The sequence below is a fragment of the Crinia signifera genome, chromosome 8, assembly GCF_055691185.1.
Source record: "Crinia signifera chromosome 8, ASM5569118v1, whole genome shotgun sequence".
Taxonomy (NCBI): Eukaryota; Metazoa; Chordata; class Amphibia; order Anura; family Myobatrachidae; genus Crinia; species Crinia signifera.
This window is the reverse complement of record NC_139224.1, coordinates 168,678,050-168,694,990: the sequence shown is the minus strand read 5'-3', so window position 1 is coordinate 168,694,990 and position 16,941 is coordinate 168,678,050. Positions and strand designations below refer to the sequence as shown.

The window sequence follows — 16,941 nt, the reverse complement described above, 5'->3', positions numbered from 1 at the left end:
ACTGACTCACAGAGAGGCGCAGACACCACGAGACGCACAAACCCTGTAGTTACAGTCTCTGCCCTCTGTATGCTATTCTCCACCTGCCCCTTCCAGCCAGAACTGGGTGAAGACTTATGTAGGGTACACACCAGGACGACCCGCTCACAATGCACATCGTGAGCGGGTCGTCAGTGTCTCGTCCGACCCGCTCACGGTGACGCGGGGGGCACGACCCGCTCACGATGTGCACCGTGAGCGGGTCCGATCCGATGGCGACCCGCACCCGGCAGTATGGTCGTTATTGAGATCCTACCTCCAGCAGGTAGGATCTCAATAACGACCGACCGACCCGCGGGACCGCGCATCGGATCGGTATCGGTCCACACCAGGACAGAAAAGGGCCCAATCAGCACACAATCTACATCCAATTGGTCGGAATTGGATCGAGATTGTGGGGATCGGGCCCTAGTCGTCCTGGTGTGTACCCAGCATTAGGGGGCCCTGTGACACTGCAGCTCACACGTATACACATACATACTGTCACACACACTCATGCATACATACATGCATATCCCATACTTCATACTTGCCAACCCATTCCAGGAGGCTCCTGAAAATCAGGTGGCCCTCCTGATCCCCTGGAAAGTTGGGCAAGTCTCCCACATCCCCAGCTACCCCTTCAGAATCCCTTCAGTGGGCTGACTGAGTGGAACCTGACCGTGTTTCGCACTGAATCGTGTCATCGTAGCCCTGACCTGAGTCAGCTGAAAACGGCCCCATGTACTATGCTCCTGAAACGCCGCCATGCCTTCAATTTGCAGACGTCCCCAAAATTGGCTGTTTTTGGGGAGATATCAGAGAAATATCTTTTGATAAATATGCCCCAATATATAAAACAAGTATAAGAAACTATCAAACTGCAAATCCATGTATTTTGCCTAATGTACCAAACATATACAACTGTATTAACAAAACTGCGATCTCTGGAGAGAATTTACTAAAGCTTCCAAAAATAAAAAAATCTGATGTTGCCCATAGCAACCAAATCAGATTCTGTCTATCATTGTCTAGGCTGCAACAGATAAATGATAGGTGATAGTACAACCACTATATATATATATATATATATATATATATATATATATATATATATATATATATATATATATATATATATAGGCTAACTACTCCTTACCTCTATGAGGTGAAGTACCACCAGTGACCACTAGAGGTCCCTCAACAGACCGAATTACTCCTTTGTGTGCTAAAAGATGTCATAATAGAAAATGAAAGTAATTTTTAGGGAGCTGTGAGGACAGAGGTTGGAGGTAGGAGCAGATAGAGACTGGGAGTTGAGTGGAGAGTTTGTGGGCTAACAACGGTCACAGCTCAAAGGGAAAGTAAAAACTGTCACAGCGCAAAATGAAAGCAACAACTTTCACAGCTCAAAGTGAAAGTTAAAACGGTCACACCTCAAAGCAAAAGTACATTGAAGACGGCCTTTAACTAGTATCATATAAATGATATACACTACGCTTACCTCCTAGAGGAGATAATAAATCCTTTGGTTTTCAGATTTTATCATAGGAAATACTGTATATTGAAACTACAAGTTTACTATTTTCAGTCATTTAAAAAATATATATTTTATTAGCGGCTGGTGGAATTTTCCCCACTTTTATACTTTGTACAAACACAATACAATGGATACCAAATATTTATTTTAAGCATTTCAATATAGTATTCGGAAGACTGCTATTATCTCACTGATACCATAATATGTCAATGAAGGGTCACACTCGAGATTGCGTGCAACCCAGCTGAACCTCCTTTTAGACTGGCGGAGTGACCCGGCTTATTGCTGGGCCGATGACATCACCAGAGACACATACTGAGCCGGCGCTTTGAAATGACTTACAGTAATCTTCATATTTTTGCCACAACCGCAGTGTAGGCATTCACAGCAGGGACGATATTAAGTACGATGAGCCTTATACAGAGTTCCCTACATGCTGGTTCCCCCTCTGGAAGCGCACAGCTATCTAGGGATAGCTATCGACCATCGAAATCATCAATGGTTTAAGGCCGATGTTGAATACTTTTGCCATCGATGTAGGAGAACCAGATGATTTCCCTACATCGATGGCAAAGGAGAACCAATGTTTTTTTCTTTTTTTTTTTCCAAGGTGTCCGGTCACAGAAGCCCTACCTCCAAGTTATGATAGGCCCACGGGCCATTCAGTCCAAAATAATGGATGACCATCGATAGCTAAAACTATCGATGGTTATACATCAAATAGTTTAACCCCTTCACTGGCATTCCTGAGAATTTTCCAGGCTATGCTAAAGTGCCCAGTTTGGCAAACCTGGAAAATTCTCGGAATTGCCACTGTCTGTCTCTTAGTTCTGGGCAGTGCCGGTAAGCTGAGCGGTGAACTCAGCTTCAGCCATGGCCTGGCTCCAGCTGCCAGGCCCCGCCTCCTTCCCCCAGCTCTTTGCAGTGTGGCTTGATAACGTCACGCTGCACACAGCTGGGTTTCCGGGGGCAGGGCCGGGCAGCGGCTGATGTAGTGCTCAGCGGCACTGCCTGGCTCTGGTAGAGACAGTGGTGGGGTTTTTTTTTAGGGAGCGCTCCCAAAAAAACTCACCCAGTGTGGAGCGCTACCTAAAAAATAAAACACCACTGAAGGGGTTAATACTATCGATGGCTGGTTGCAGAATCGCCATTGATAGCAACCATTGATGGCAACTGCTCCGATGGCCATCCCTACAGCTACCTTGTTCAGCAGTGGACGGTGTGTGGGTGGGACTTATGTGGCACAGGGGGCGTGGTGGGGGCCTGATTCATCATGAGGCAGATACATGCAAACTCCATACGGTACTCTTTACTTAGTTGGGCGCCAGCGATTGAAATCGCGGTCGTCGGGGGTAAAAATCGCGGTCATCGCGGTCATCGCGGGCACCGCGGGTAAATCGGGATGCCCGCGATGACCGCGATTACCGCGATTTTCCCATAGGGAACAATGTTAAAAAGGCTGATTGACCGCGATTTTACTGTTAAATGCCTCAATGGACCCGATTTGGCCCTAGGAATCAATGTTAAATGGGCCACAGAGCCCAAATAGGCACAATTGACCCTTAAATGTCCCCCCCAATTTTTAACGCCACCCCACGATCCACGCCAACCCGAAGCGTGGCGAGCGCAGCGAGCCCGCGAGGGGCGGCGGTACGCGTCCTCCGACCTTTTCATGCCCTACTATCCACTAGGGCGTGGAGTGAGAATATAATAGTGTGGCGAGCGCAGCGAGCCACCGAGCCCGAAGCGTGGCGAGCGCAGCGAGCCCCGCGAGGGGACGCGGATACCTTCACAGGTAGACGCGTCCCCTCGCGGGCTTCACAGGTGTCGGCGTCGCCACGGACACCTGTGAAGCCCGCGAGGGGACGCGTATAACTGTGAAGGTATCCGCGTCCCCTCGCGGGGCTCGCTGCGCTCGCCACGCTTCGGGCTCGGTGGCTCGCTGCGCTCGCCACACTATTATATTCTCACTCCACGCCCTAGTGGATAGTAGGGCATGAAAAGGTCGGAGGACGCGTACCGCCGCCCCTCGCGTGCTCGCTGCGCTCGCCACGCTTCGGGTTGGCGTGGATCGTGGGGTGGCGTTAAAAATTGGGGGGGACATTTAAGGGTTAATGGGCTCTGTGGCCCATTTAACATTGATTCCTATGGCCAAATCGGGTCCATTGAGCCATTTAACAGTAAAATCGGGTCCATCGCGCCTTTTAACATTGATTCCTATGGTAAATCGGGAGCATCGCGTCGCGGGCATCGCGGGTACATTTATGGCCGGCCGCGACGCGACCGACACGATTTCCATGTTTAACATGGGTTTCAATGGGAAATCACGGGCATCGCGTCGGTCGCGTCGCGGGCAGACATAAATGTACCCGCGATGACCGCGACGGGCGCCCATCTAGGTAAAGAGTACCCTCCATACAACTCCATGGTTGTATAAATTCGCACTCACAGCTCATGTGTCCATGCGGCTTTGGTGCAGGATGGTTGTAGTTCGCAATATCTGTAGGTCTGGTAATTATACTACAGGTAGTAAGTGATTAAAACTGAAAACTAATGTACAGCGTTCAACCATCTCTAATAATGCTGGAACGTCATAAGCAAAGAATGATAACACTTCCAATATGCTAATTATCAGTATACAAAGGCAGACGCCATACACAAGAGGAACACTGAGGTTCCGTATTGATGCGTTCCGTCGCTGTTAGTCCTCTTCTGGCGCCTAGAAGTGACAAATGCTGTGAGTGTGTCCACGCGGTAACACAGACGGTTATTTATAAAGCGTAAACACACCGGCTGCATTGTCAATTAAGCTTTGCTTCCACTAGAAAAGGTTTCTTTGCCCGCAGAGAGCATCCACTGGAAAATACGAACCATGTCAGATACATTATAGATCATGTTATACATTAGGTTTTTTGTTTTGCACCATCAAAACTATGACTTGGAGAACAGATGGATATGGAGACGTGTGATTGACAAGGGAGAAAGAGAGAGAGAGAGAGAGATTATTATAATTAAGCTTCCTTGGGCCTATGGTGGTGACAGTTTTTATTTCATAGCTTCCTGACTTATTTCCTCAAGTGACTCCTTTTTCCCCAAGGGCAGACCAAGTTCTCCTGTGGTGGTCACATAGGGCATTATTCTGGTTGAGTCGGATGGCTCCGAATGCGTATGGACGGCCGATGGTTGGTATTTGCGCATGTGCAGAGGTGTATCTGCACATGTGCGAACGCCTCACACGTCCGAACACGGCGTGAGGTCCGTGCAGAAAATGATCGTACGGAACCATCCGAGCAGGGGGTGGAGAAGGGCGTAAAGGGCTGTTTGGGCTCATTACCATATGCGTACGTCCCGCGTTTCATGGGCGTTCCCATGAAAACGCTGGGTGTATGTATGGTAATCCGGCCGTGAAGCACATGTGGGGGGCGGACATATGACATAGCCGGATGCCAGCTGCCCGCCCATATCCCTGCTTTCATACGGAAACATGTCCGAGTGGTCTGGAGCACTCGGTGCTGTCTGAGCACTCGGTCCATCATTCGATAGTCGGCGACCATCGAATGATGGGGGAGGTTCCCACAGATGGGGGAGTTGTTCACATGAAACATCCACTCGCGGTCCGTTCGGTCGGCATCTTACTGCATTCGGACGGTGTGAGCAATCCGTACGGAAGGCGGGGCTAAGAACACTCGGTTCCTGTCCGCAAATACGCATCCGTCCGATCCAACCAGAATAAGGCCCATAGGGCACACGTTCCTCATAGCGATCTGGGTAAATGCTGATCCCATGTTAGTGGTGGATTAAGGTCACCATGAGCCCCAGGAAGCATTCAATACTGCGGGCCAGTTCAAGCTTAAAAGATGAGTCGCTCCACCTGATACAAAACACTTCTTCCCACCCAATTATAGAATAGAGTCATTGGGTTGATGCAATTAGGGGATAAAGGAAGAAACTAGAGGCCCGATTCAGACCTGCTCACTGGCCCAGCGAGCAGGTTAACGCCACCACACCGAATGCATGCCGCCCCCTCCACATGAACCCATGTGCAGGGCTGTGAGCGGGTGTGTACGGTTACACATCGGTTCCCTATCCCCCGCACAGAGGAGAAATCCTTCAGTGGTTACTTACCATCAAAGGATTTCTCCTCCTCCGGTCGGCACCACATGATCCTGAAGAGAGAGGTAAAGTAGGGAGGGATAAAGTACCAGCCAATCAGCTCATAACAACCACATCGCAGGCCATGCTTACAAATGACAGTTAGGAGCTGATTGGTTTTTACTTTATCTCTCTCTCTCCACTATCCGGCTTAGTACATCAGCCCCACAAACGCTATAGTGCAAAGTCGGGCATTCAGCACCGCTGTCCGGACCTTGGGTCGACATGCATAACGTCGACAGTCAATAGATCCACCACTGTTGGTCCATATGCATTAGGTTGACATGGACAATAGGTCAACACAAGCGACACGGTAATGGTCGGCGTATGAAAGGACGACATGCATTTTTCAAGATTATTTTCCATTTTTTTAATTTCCACATGGACTATGATTCTACACGTGCTTAAATTACAAACTGACCCCCCCAAAAATGCATGTCAACCTTTTCATGTGTCGACTATTTCCATGTTGACCTTATACATGTTAACCTTTTGGGGTCAACCTAATGACTGGTCACCCTTTGATCACACCCTTTAGAAACAGACCAATTAACAGGTTGAGAAAGCCAACTGTATAATTGTTCTAGAACATCAGGCGGATAATACTGCCCTCCGTACCCGACGTGGAAGTCATCAGATTGTTGTGGTTGGTCGACAATAACAAACTCCCGGGTACCATGGGCCTGATACAACAAGGATCATTCCCCAGCGTATTCGTGTCGGGGGCCGATGGAGCGGCTCTGCGTATGTGTTTGGGGGAATATACGCATGTGCAGGGCCGCTGTATAAACGCCTTCAGCGGCTATCATAGTCGCTGAGATGTTCACACATGGGGGGGGGGGCAGTAGGCAGACCCACGTTTCCTGGGCGTGTCCATATACATCCGTTCGCATGCTGGGGCGGATATTCGCAGAAGGGGAGTTGTGTTCGCTGCGGGGGATATTCGCAGAGGGGGAGTTGTGTTCGCTGCGGGGGATATTCGCAGAGGGGGAGTTGTGTTCGCTGCGGGGGATATTCGCAGAGGGGGAGAGGGTTTCGCTGGGGCGGATATTCGCAGAAGGGGAGTTGTGTTCACTGCGGGGGATATTCGCAGAGGGGGAGAGTGTTCGCTGGGGCGGATATTCGCAGAAGGGGAGTTGTGTTCGCTGCGGGGGATATTCGCAGAGGGGGAGAGTGTTCGCTGGGGCGGATATTTGCAGAGGGGGAGAGTGTTCGCTGGGGCGGATATTCGCAGAGGGGGAGAGTGTTCGCTGCGGGGGATATTCGCAGAAGGGGAGTTGTGTTCGCTGCGGGGGATATTCGCAGAGGGGGAGAGTGTTCGCTGGGGCGGATATTCGCAGAAGGGGAGTTGTGTTCGCTGCGGGGGATATTCGCAGAGGGGGAGAGTGTTCGCTGGGGCGGATATTCGCAGAAGGGGAGTTGTGTTCGCTGCGGGGGATATTCGCAGAGGGGGAGTTGTGTTCGCTGCGGGGGATATTTGCAGAAGGGGAGTTGTGTTAGTTGCTGGGGATATTCGCAGAGGGGGAGAGTGTTCGCTGGGGCGGATATTCGCAGAAGGGGAGTTGTGTTCGCTGGGGCGGATATTCGCGGAGGGAGAGTGTTCGCTGTGGCGGATATTCGCAGAGGGGGAGAGTGTTCGCTGGGGCGGATATTCGCAGAGGGGGAGAGTGTTCGCTGGGGCGGATATTCGCAGAGGGGGAGAGGGTTTCGCTGGGGCGGATATTCGCAGAAGGGGAGTTGTGTTCACTGCGGGGGATATTCGCAGAGGGGGAGAGTGTTCGCTGGGGCGGATATTCGCAGAAGGGGAGTTGTGTTCGCTGCGGGGGATATTCGCAGAGGGGGAGAGTGTTCGCTGGGGCGGATATTTGCAGAGGGGGAGAGTGTTCGCTGGGGCGGATATTCGCAGAGGGGGAGAGTGTTCGCTGCAGGGGATATTCGCAGAAGGGGAGTTGTGTTCGCTGCGGGGGATATTCGCAGAGGGGGAGAGTGTTCGCTGGGGCGGATATTCGCAGAAGGGGAGTTGTGTTCGCTGCGGGGGATATTCGCAGAGGGGGAGAGTGTTCGCTGGGGCGGATATTCGCAGAAGGGGAGTTGTGTTCGCTGCGGGGGATATTCGCAGAGGGGGAGTTGTGTTCGCTGCGGGGGATATTTGCAGAAGGGGAGTTGTGTTAGTTGCTGGGGATATTCGCAGAGGGGGAGAGTGTTCGCTGGGGCGGATATTCGCAGAAGGGGAGTTGTGTTCGCTGGGGCGGATATTCGCGGAGGGAGAGTGTTCGCTGTGGCGGATATTCGCAGAGGGGGAGAGTGTTCGCTGGGGCGGATATTCGCAGAGGGGGAGAGTGTTCGCTGGGGCGGATATTCGCAGAGGGGGAGAGTGTTCGCTCGCCCAGCGGGCGGCATTTCAGCACTGGGTAAGAAGCTCATTTAAGCTGCTTAGCGAGCCATGCTGAATCACCCCCTATGTTTCTTCGAACCATCCTATCATATATATATATACTTCCCCAACTTTTCTATTCATATCAGTGCGGCCTGGACAGCAGGGTTACAATGTAAGGGGTACATTTAATAAAGTTTCAAAAAATAAAAAAAGAGAGTCATGTTGCCCTTAGCAACCAGTCAGAGTCTGTCTATATTTTTCTAGAATGCAATAGAGAAAGGATATCCAGAATCTGATGGTTGCTAAGAGCAACATCACCTGTTTTCATTTTTAAAAGCTTTAGTGAATTTACCCCTAAGACCGGACATATATGTGACTTGATGTGACGTCGCTGGCCATTTGCAAGATGAGTGACAGGCGGCGGTTGTTTGTGGGCAGCACCCTGGTGTATTCCTGGAGTGCCGCTGAAAAAAGCAAGTGGATCCCGGCCGTTGGGAGGGAGGAACACTGACGTCAGCACATCCTCCAACAGCCATCACAGCGCTGAGTATGTCTTGGCTTACACAGCCGCTACATGCGGGGCGGGATTTCACTGTGCCAGGGCGGTGGCTAACTGATCGCTGGGCTGCGATATGGTCTGAATCAGGCCCCCACCAGAATGTGCCAACCTTACTGACATGGCCTGTTTAATTCTATTACATTTATAAATGGGGAAATTGGTATATGAAATTAAGTAGAGGCTTACTATAATCCCACCTTTTATAATTTAGAACTGTTCCACCTAAGGTCACCGCAGAGGGAAACACACGGAAGCCTGATTTTAATATTTCCGAACCAAATAATTTGCATGTACCAGAAAAAGCTTTTACAGGCCTTGATCACAATGGTTATGATGATAACAGTAAAGGACCGCTTAATGGAAGGTGAATACAGTGTTCCATGCTAAAACGTTACGTATTACTTCAGCATTAAACCAACAAAAAGCTGAAGCCCTCTAACATTTTCCCTGTAGGATCTCAGGCAGGTCAAAAACGAGACTGCAGTCAGCTGAGCTGCTGTGACATCACTGGCCCCTCCCCTTTGTTTGACTACACCACATTGTGTATTTCTGCTGCATAATCTGTCCACTAATTTATGCCTTGGTAGAGAAGAGCTAATAAGAAAAAAAAATCATGATGGACATATTCATTTAAATGTGAACGCTCCAGTTACTTTAAACATATATTATTCAACTCATTAATGCAACAATAAAATTACATTAATTCCAAATACTGGATTTTACTACTCGTTAAGCATATATGCATTCGGGCATGCAGGGCCATCCTGAAAGCATCGCAGACCCGGCCAAAGCAATGCATTGTGGCCCCTTAATATCCATTCACTGGAACCAGTTTTAAAAACATAACAAGCTGCTCCTGCCCTATCCTCTCACATGCTTCCATAAAGTGAATGGCTGTCAGCACCCTGATTGGATGGATAGCTCCAGCCATTCACTCTTTGGCTGCAAGCGTGGAGGCACCTACAGAATGCTGCAAAAAGTTTTTTTTACCAAGGTGAAGGAAGGAACTAGGCGCTGATGTGAGGTGTTTCAGTTAGGTGAGCTGCTGCGTGGGTGAGGTTTATAGGGAACCTCTAAAACAATTGACAAGGAAACAAACGTACATGAAGCAGCGCTATTTAGATACAAATACAATAAAATTACGTGGGATTGCCTAAAAGAATAACAGATTTATTAAAATTTGCAATAATAAAAAGCAATTCATAAAACAAATTGTGATTTGTTGGAGCAGCTTTTAAGGAACAAAGGGGGGATATGTTGCTTAAATTGAGTCCTCTATTATAAGCGGCTGAATGGTTCAAATAACAGCTTAAAGAGTCTCACCATTGATTTGATATGGGATTTTTCCGGCTTGGGCCCAATAGTCCTCACTAGGATGCGGTTGTGCACCCGTTGTGCACCCGTGGCATTGTGAGCAGACCTCTAAGTAGAGTATCACTGGCACAAGATTAACCCTCTATAAGGCTGAAAACATCAGTTGGGAAACAAACACCTTTCTCTACAGCGAATCTTTTCCACCACTCCGGGAAGCCCCACATGGTCCTCGATCATCCTCCAGCGGCCCTTTACCACTAGTGCACAACCGCACCCTAGTGAGGACTATTTGACCCAAGCCGCAAAAATCCCATATCAATGTGATTGGCCAGTGGTAGAGCATAAAGGTCAAGGAGCGTTAGCATCGCCCACAATCATAGTCTGATATATGGTAGTTCTGACATAGGACATTATTCAGGCCTATTGGCACGGCCGCGTGCGTTCGCATGGAGAGAATGTATTCTCTTTGCACATGTGCATGTACTGGGTGCATGCGGCCACGGCGAACACACTGTTCATTGGTTTCGCACCCATCCTTGCTCTGAGCAACCTTAGATCCGCGTGCGCGTTCCGCATCATTCGATGGACGGCGACAATCAAATGAAGTGGGTGTTCCCCCGCAGGCTGCGAATGAATGTCTAGTGCGAACGTACATGTCCTGCGAATGGTTGGTCGGCGCACCACCTTCCCCAAGGATGCAAATTCGAATCTGAGCAAACCAACCAGAATAACCCCCATAGTCACTGGTTATGCTGCAGGAAGATACGCCAGTAATTATTTGAAAGTAGGCCAAACACAAGTAAACACAAAAATACTTAAACCATATATATTAACCATCATTAATATACTCTGCTCTTTGTCCCCTCCTAATGTACCACCTGGTCATTGTGAGCCATGGGCCAGCACCTAAAACTCTCACAATACATGTTTTTGTAAGTATCGCTTGTCACGCTGCACATTTTACTGGCACCGCTGAATTGGCTGGATGGTAACAGAAATCAAAACCTTCCAACACATCCGTAGCTAGAAATGATAGAGCAAGGAAGACAATGGACGGCTGTAGGCCTCAACTTTAACCAAATGTACGTAAAATATTAATTTCCCTATACCTCCAGCCAATATCTGGATAATCAACTAGGCAACGTACGCTTCCACCTACAGCACAGCGGAACTGAGGGGAACAGATTGTCTATAACCCAATGTTATGTTGCTCACAGGTGTAATGAGAGGTACGCCCACACCTTTATATTGACTAGGGCCCCAGGAGATCTTATCCCAGCTCTGCCCGAACCACCTTTATATTTGAACCATGGGCAGTTGCGCCATCCGCATTTGCCATATTCTTCAGTATAACTTTTAGGGTTAGGCTACACACCTATAAAATGATTTGGAAATCCCGCCTTGTGAATTAATGTGCACGCTGTGCGAATAAATATGTATGGCTAACGAAGTATTCGTAGCTGAGCAAAAATCTCCAAAACCATTTGTAATACCCTCAACATCGAAGGATTTTTCCACTGGGCACCACTAATAGCCGGCTCAGAGTACACATAGACTAACTCAGAGGCTGTGATAAATACAGGCTTATCCGTCCAGGATCTGATGCCACGCACCCTCTGCTAAGACACTTGGGCATGCCTGGGTTGTCCTAGGCACGTATAGCATTATTTTCTGGCACGCCTGCAATTTTCTTAGCACTCTCACTAAACGGCCGGTTCCCACCCCCAGGCGTTGGGTTCCTGTCAATCAACATGGGAATGGCTAGCAAAGAAAAACATTGGCAAGATTTGTTTGCTAGCAGGCGTCACAAACTTGCATTGTGTTCCGTATGCATGCACAGTGTATCGATAATCGGGCACACAGCAGCGATCAGGTTTGAATAGGGCCCTCAGTCTTCTGTGGATGAACAGAAAAGTTAGAGTATAAAGACGGTAGAGGATGAACAGCTCCCATGTTTAATAGCAGAGACCCATGACACCCTATCCACAGTTCAATATTATTATTATTAAAGGCAGGAAACCTCTCTCTGTAAACTCCATATGCAGCAAATCATTTATACTGCAGTAACCTCGCTCCGCTACATCTTCTGTCTTACCAGATTCCAAGGAAACAAATGAAAATTATTCCAGTGACAAAAACCGGAAACTCTCCTGGAACAATGAGGGCAAAGGCTTCACAACGCATTGTTATTTGCAGCTGGGATATGAACGCAGCATCTATGGGGCCCATGATAAATCTATGGGGGGCTCTGTTCTTTTGAGCATGCTTGGGGACTTGGGAATGTCCAACGAAGACCTGCTTAACTGGTAATTCAATAGGGAATTTCTGTGCGTGCACCAGCCCACACATATACGGTAATCTGGAGAACACAGTGGAGGCCAAAGCATTGTCATCAACAGCTTTCAGCGTCTCAAGACCCCCCAGGCCGCCACATCGCTTTTCAACAGTAAAATTCCCACCAAATATGTTCTTTGCGTGGGAGTGTCGTCTTGGATGATCGGCCTGGTGTGCTTTAATACATTGGCAATGTACCGGATGAAGGTTACCGAACTCAAATTGCAAGATAAGTCTAGATGCAACAGCTGTCCGCAAAAGTCTTATTCAAAATGCATAAATCATTGAACCCTATATAAAAGTCAACAACAAACATTACATTGAGGGTGGCAATAAGGATTCCATTACAGTAGTCTATGCAATTATTGACCCGTATTGAAAACACTTTGATACAACAGTTATTGGAGATGTGTCTCTGTCAATGAAGACGTCTAAATTCTTCCAATTAGCCTGATTCCAGGATTACAGGAAACATTGCTACTGACCAATATTTCTGATCCCTTTTAATGATTTTTGACCTTACAATCAATGCAAAGACGTAAGGATACAATACAATGCACATGCAGTATTTTGATGAGAGCAGGATTGACGCTAACCTCTTAGGAAAATGTTCGGAATACAAGATATAATTATATATTCCAATGGCTAAGATAACCCTTACCCAAATGAATGGGATATCATAAATGGATAGAAGTGAAATTCTCTTTTTTTAGACCTTGCTCAATCTCATTTTGATAGCTGGTTTGTTAAGGGAAAGGATACCTTAGCTATTGGAATATATATATATATATATATATATATATATATATATATATATATATTTTAGGACAGAGGGGGGAAAGGCTGTTAGATTCCAACTCCCCCACTTTCCTACATCTCCAACCTCATTTCCCTACACACAGTCCTCCCTCCTGCCACCTCCCGTCAGCTAATGCTTTGGCCTCAGCCATTGCATTCCATGCGCTTATCCAAGATTTCACCCACCTTGTCACCAGAATGAGATCCTTCACTTGATTAGACTATCTCCGGTCTTGTAAAGCTTCAAACAGGCACTGGACACCCAACTGTTCATCAAAGCATATCCTAGTACAGAGGCCGCTCTCCCTACCTGCTACCTCATGTCCTGGCAATTCCAGCCTTGCTTACTTCCTGCCTTCAGGCCTCCTTGCCTACACTTCATGTCACCTGTCTGCCCCCTCTAGATTGTGAACTCCTTGGAGCAGGGCCTCCTTCCCTCCTGTTCTCAAACCATAACAGTACACGGGCACCTCCTTCGCTTCCTTACATCTCAGCTGTATTCTGGACTAAAGGTGTCCATCCAGTACTGCAATGTATTGCAGCAGTGTATGGGCCATCCGACCCATTGAGCTGGATTGCATGAGATATATTGCATGCGATCCTTTCACATGCGATACTGTATATTGCATGCAACCCTGCTCCCCGTTGCCGGGAGGGGGGCCGAGTCGGAGGTCAGATGGGCAGCAGGTCCGACTTCCACCTCAGGTCTGATGTACAATGGACTGTGCATCGGACCCAAGGGGGATACCAAACACATCGGATTTGGGACGATTTCTTGCCCCAAATAATTGTTCTGCTAATTGTTACCTGTGCTCTTTTATAGTTTTCCAGGTGTTGTTATGTTTAGTTCTTTGTACCATGTATTTATTCTGTGTGTCATATGTGCGTCGCTGCCAACCACTTGTGGCACCTTATAAATAAAATGGAATCATAATAATACTGGTGAATATTTTCCTAATGCTGGGTACACACCAGGACGACTAGGGCCCGATCCCCTCAATCTAGATCCAATTCCGACCAATTGGATGTAGATTGTGTGCTGATTGGGCCCTTTTCTGTTCTGGTGTGGACCGATACCGATCCGATGCGTGGTCCAGCGGGTCGGTCGATCGTTATTGAGATCCTACCTGCTGCAGGTAGGATCTCAATGACGACCATACAGCCGGGTGCGGGTCGCCATCGGATCGGACCCGCTCACGGTGCACATCATGAGCGGGTCGTGCCCCCCCGCGTCACCGTGAGCGGGTCGGACGAGCCACTGACGACCCGCTCACAATGTGCATCGTGAGAGGGTCGTCCTGGTGTGTACCCTACATAAGAGTTCAGCTCCAATCCCATTCTCATCAAAATACTGTGTGTGGGCTGCGTGGAAGTTGGTATTTTCTTCTGTGAGTTAGGAGGCTCCCTCCTTACAGGGTTTTGGGCATAACTAAGTTCTCATCATATCAAAAGGTTAAGACAACACATCCCAAAAAATAGTATATAGTAAAAAGCAACGGTGCAAAACCTCGGTCAACATTAACCATCTATCCGTATTCCGCATGGCATTCTATAGATTGTACATTAGATAGTTTGCGTATACCATCTCTGTAAAGCTCAACTCAATAATCTAGCAGATAAATCACTATGTAAATCTTTTTCTCAGCTGTGTATACTTGAGAGAGGCGTTCTAACCATTATGTTATTACACAACTCCCCCATATGGACTTGAAATTCCAATAGACAGAATGTGTATGCAGTGCTGCCTTACAGAAACCCAAGATTGATCACCGCTTGGCGTACACATTGATTGCCCAAATCCGTATTCCAAATTTAGACACAAAGGCCTTATGGGAGTTAGGAAGCGGCGTGTATCTTTGTGCTAGATGAAGCAGTAGTGTGGTAAGAGATAGAGAGGGTACAGGGAAAGGATCTGAGCTGATGGTTGCAGGAATTACTATACAGTTTATTGAAATAGAGGGGGGGGGGGGGGATTGTTTTCATCATAGCCCCAGACCAATAGCCATCAATTAGCTGTCAGCAGACATAAACTGCCTGAACTCTCCTCTCAGAGGCAGAATCTCAGTGTCTGTTCCATATGGTGTGGGGGGATCCTCAGCCCAGATGTATGAGAGGAATGAGATCATCTCAGAGGTGCAATCCCTATCCTAAGCATTGGAAGCACCAGTATGACCAGTATAGCATATACTGTGGATGGGGCATAATAAGGGTTCTTTGCCACAGTACCCCACACGGTTATAGCACCATATCCATACAGGGGATTTCCGCCATCTCTGTTTAAGCACCTATGCCTGGACAGCTCCTGGTTCAGCACCTATGCATTTACAGCTCATGGTTCAGCACCTCTGGCTGGACAGCTCCTGGTTCAGCACCTCTGGCTGGACAGCTCCTGGTTCAGCACCTCTGGCTGGACAGCTCCTGGTTCAGCACCTCTGGCTGGACAGCTCCTGGTTCAGCATCTATGGCTGGACAGCTCCTGGTTCAGCACCTATGGCTGGACAACTCCTGGTTCAGCACCTATGGCTGGACAGCTCCTGGTTCAGCACTGCTGGCTGGACAGCTCCTGGCTTTATAAACCTGGAACTCCGACACCAGTAACATCCTGTACATCTCCAGCCAGACCAAGAGACAGTATGCTCACACAGCATCAGACACAAAGCCCTGATATGCCATGATAGCCAACAGACCCTGACTGCTCATCATGCAATAGTACAATAATCACAGAGGACATGGAGCGTCTGCAGCACATCTTATCTCAGGGGCCACGGGGGTGCCTGTACTGCAATGTGTGGCCCCTGGACACCACAATCAAATGCAACAGAGTGAATGCAGAGTCTGCACCATATCTCTCTCAGGGGCCACAGGGGGTGCGTGTACTGCAATGTGTGGCCCCTGGATATCACATTCAAATGGAATAATGCAATGGCGTGCAAGCAGAGTCTGAGGCATATCTCTCCCAGGGGCCACCAAGGGCAATGTGTGGCCCCCTGGACATCACCCCCCACAAACACTTGAACCCTCTGCATACTCACATTGGAGGGATGATAGATTGCCCATTAGTGCCCGGAGCAGCTCTGCTAGTCCTAGTGGTCTGGTGGTCCGCAGGGTGGGTAGGGTCACCGGCTCCAGGGGTGTATCTACACGGTGTCCTTCAGGTGTAACCACGGGCTGGCCCCCATCAGGCAGAGGATCGGGCTGGGGATCAGGCGAGCTCCACAGTAAGACATGACACCCGCTCCGGGCAGCCCCTACACAGCAGGGAGTGGGCACTCATCCTCTGCCACCTCCATCCAGGTGCCCGGGCTGCAGTACATGTGTGCCCGGCTGGCAGGGGTCAGGCAGTGCCCGGGCAGCGGCAGCAGCAGCAGCGTCCTCCCGCCGGGCTCATGCAATGCTCAGATCCTGTGCAGCCCCTCCACCGCCCCCGCTCCAAGCCGCCCCCGCAACGCTACGTCACCCGCCCACCGCCCGCACACACCTAGGGGGCTCCTCCTGCGTGGGGGCTCTCCTGCCGCATGTCCGGCTCTCCCTGCAGCCCCCCTCACTCTCCGACAGCCGGGTCCTCAGCAGCCCCAATCTGCTGGGGGGATGTGTATTCTGGGCTGTGTGTCACGGTGTATATACTGCACCTGTGATACTGTGTATATACTGCACCTGTGATACTATGTATATACAACACCTGTGATACTATGTATATACAGCATCTGTGATACTACTGTATGTACCTCTATGTATACACTGCACCTGTGATACTATGTATCACTATATATACTGCACCTATGATACTATGTATCACTACGTATATACACTGCACCTTTGATACTATGTATCACTATCTATGTATACACT

At 48.8% G+C, this 16,941-nt stretch overlaps 1 protein-coding gene across 9 annotated transcripts in view; it reads right to left on the bottom strand.

Annotated features, from left to right (window-relative positions):
* Nucleotides 1-16,508, bottom strand: part of LRRC7 (leucine rich repeat containing 7) — a 281,010-nt gene extending 264,502 nt beyond the window's left edge. For 8 of the 9 annotated variants that reach the window (XM_083157731.1, XM_083157733.1, XM_083157728.1 and 5 more), the window contains exon 1: nt 16,125-16,507. Coding sequence is in view for 1 of the 9 variants with exons in the window: in XM_083157730.1 (XP_083013856.1) it covers nt 16,125-16,149 (25 nt within the window). In the remaining 8 variants the exon portion in view is untranslated. Of the gene's footprint in view, nt 1-16,124 lie in introns of all 9 variants that reach the window. The other variant, XM_083157737.1, reaches the window with a different exon arrangement.
* Nucleotides 16,509-16,941: the final 433 nt, after the last annotated feature.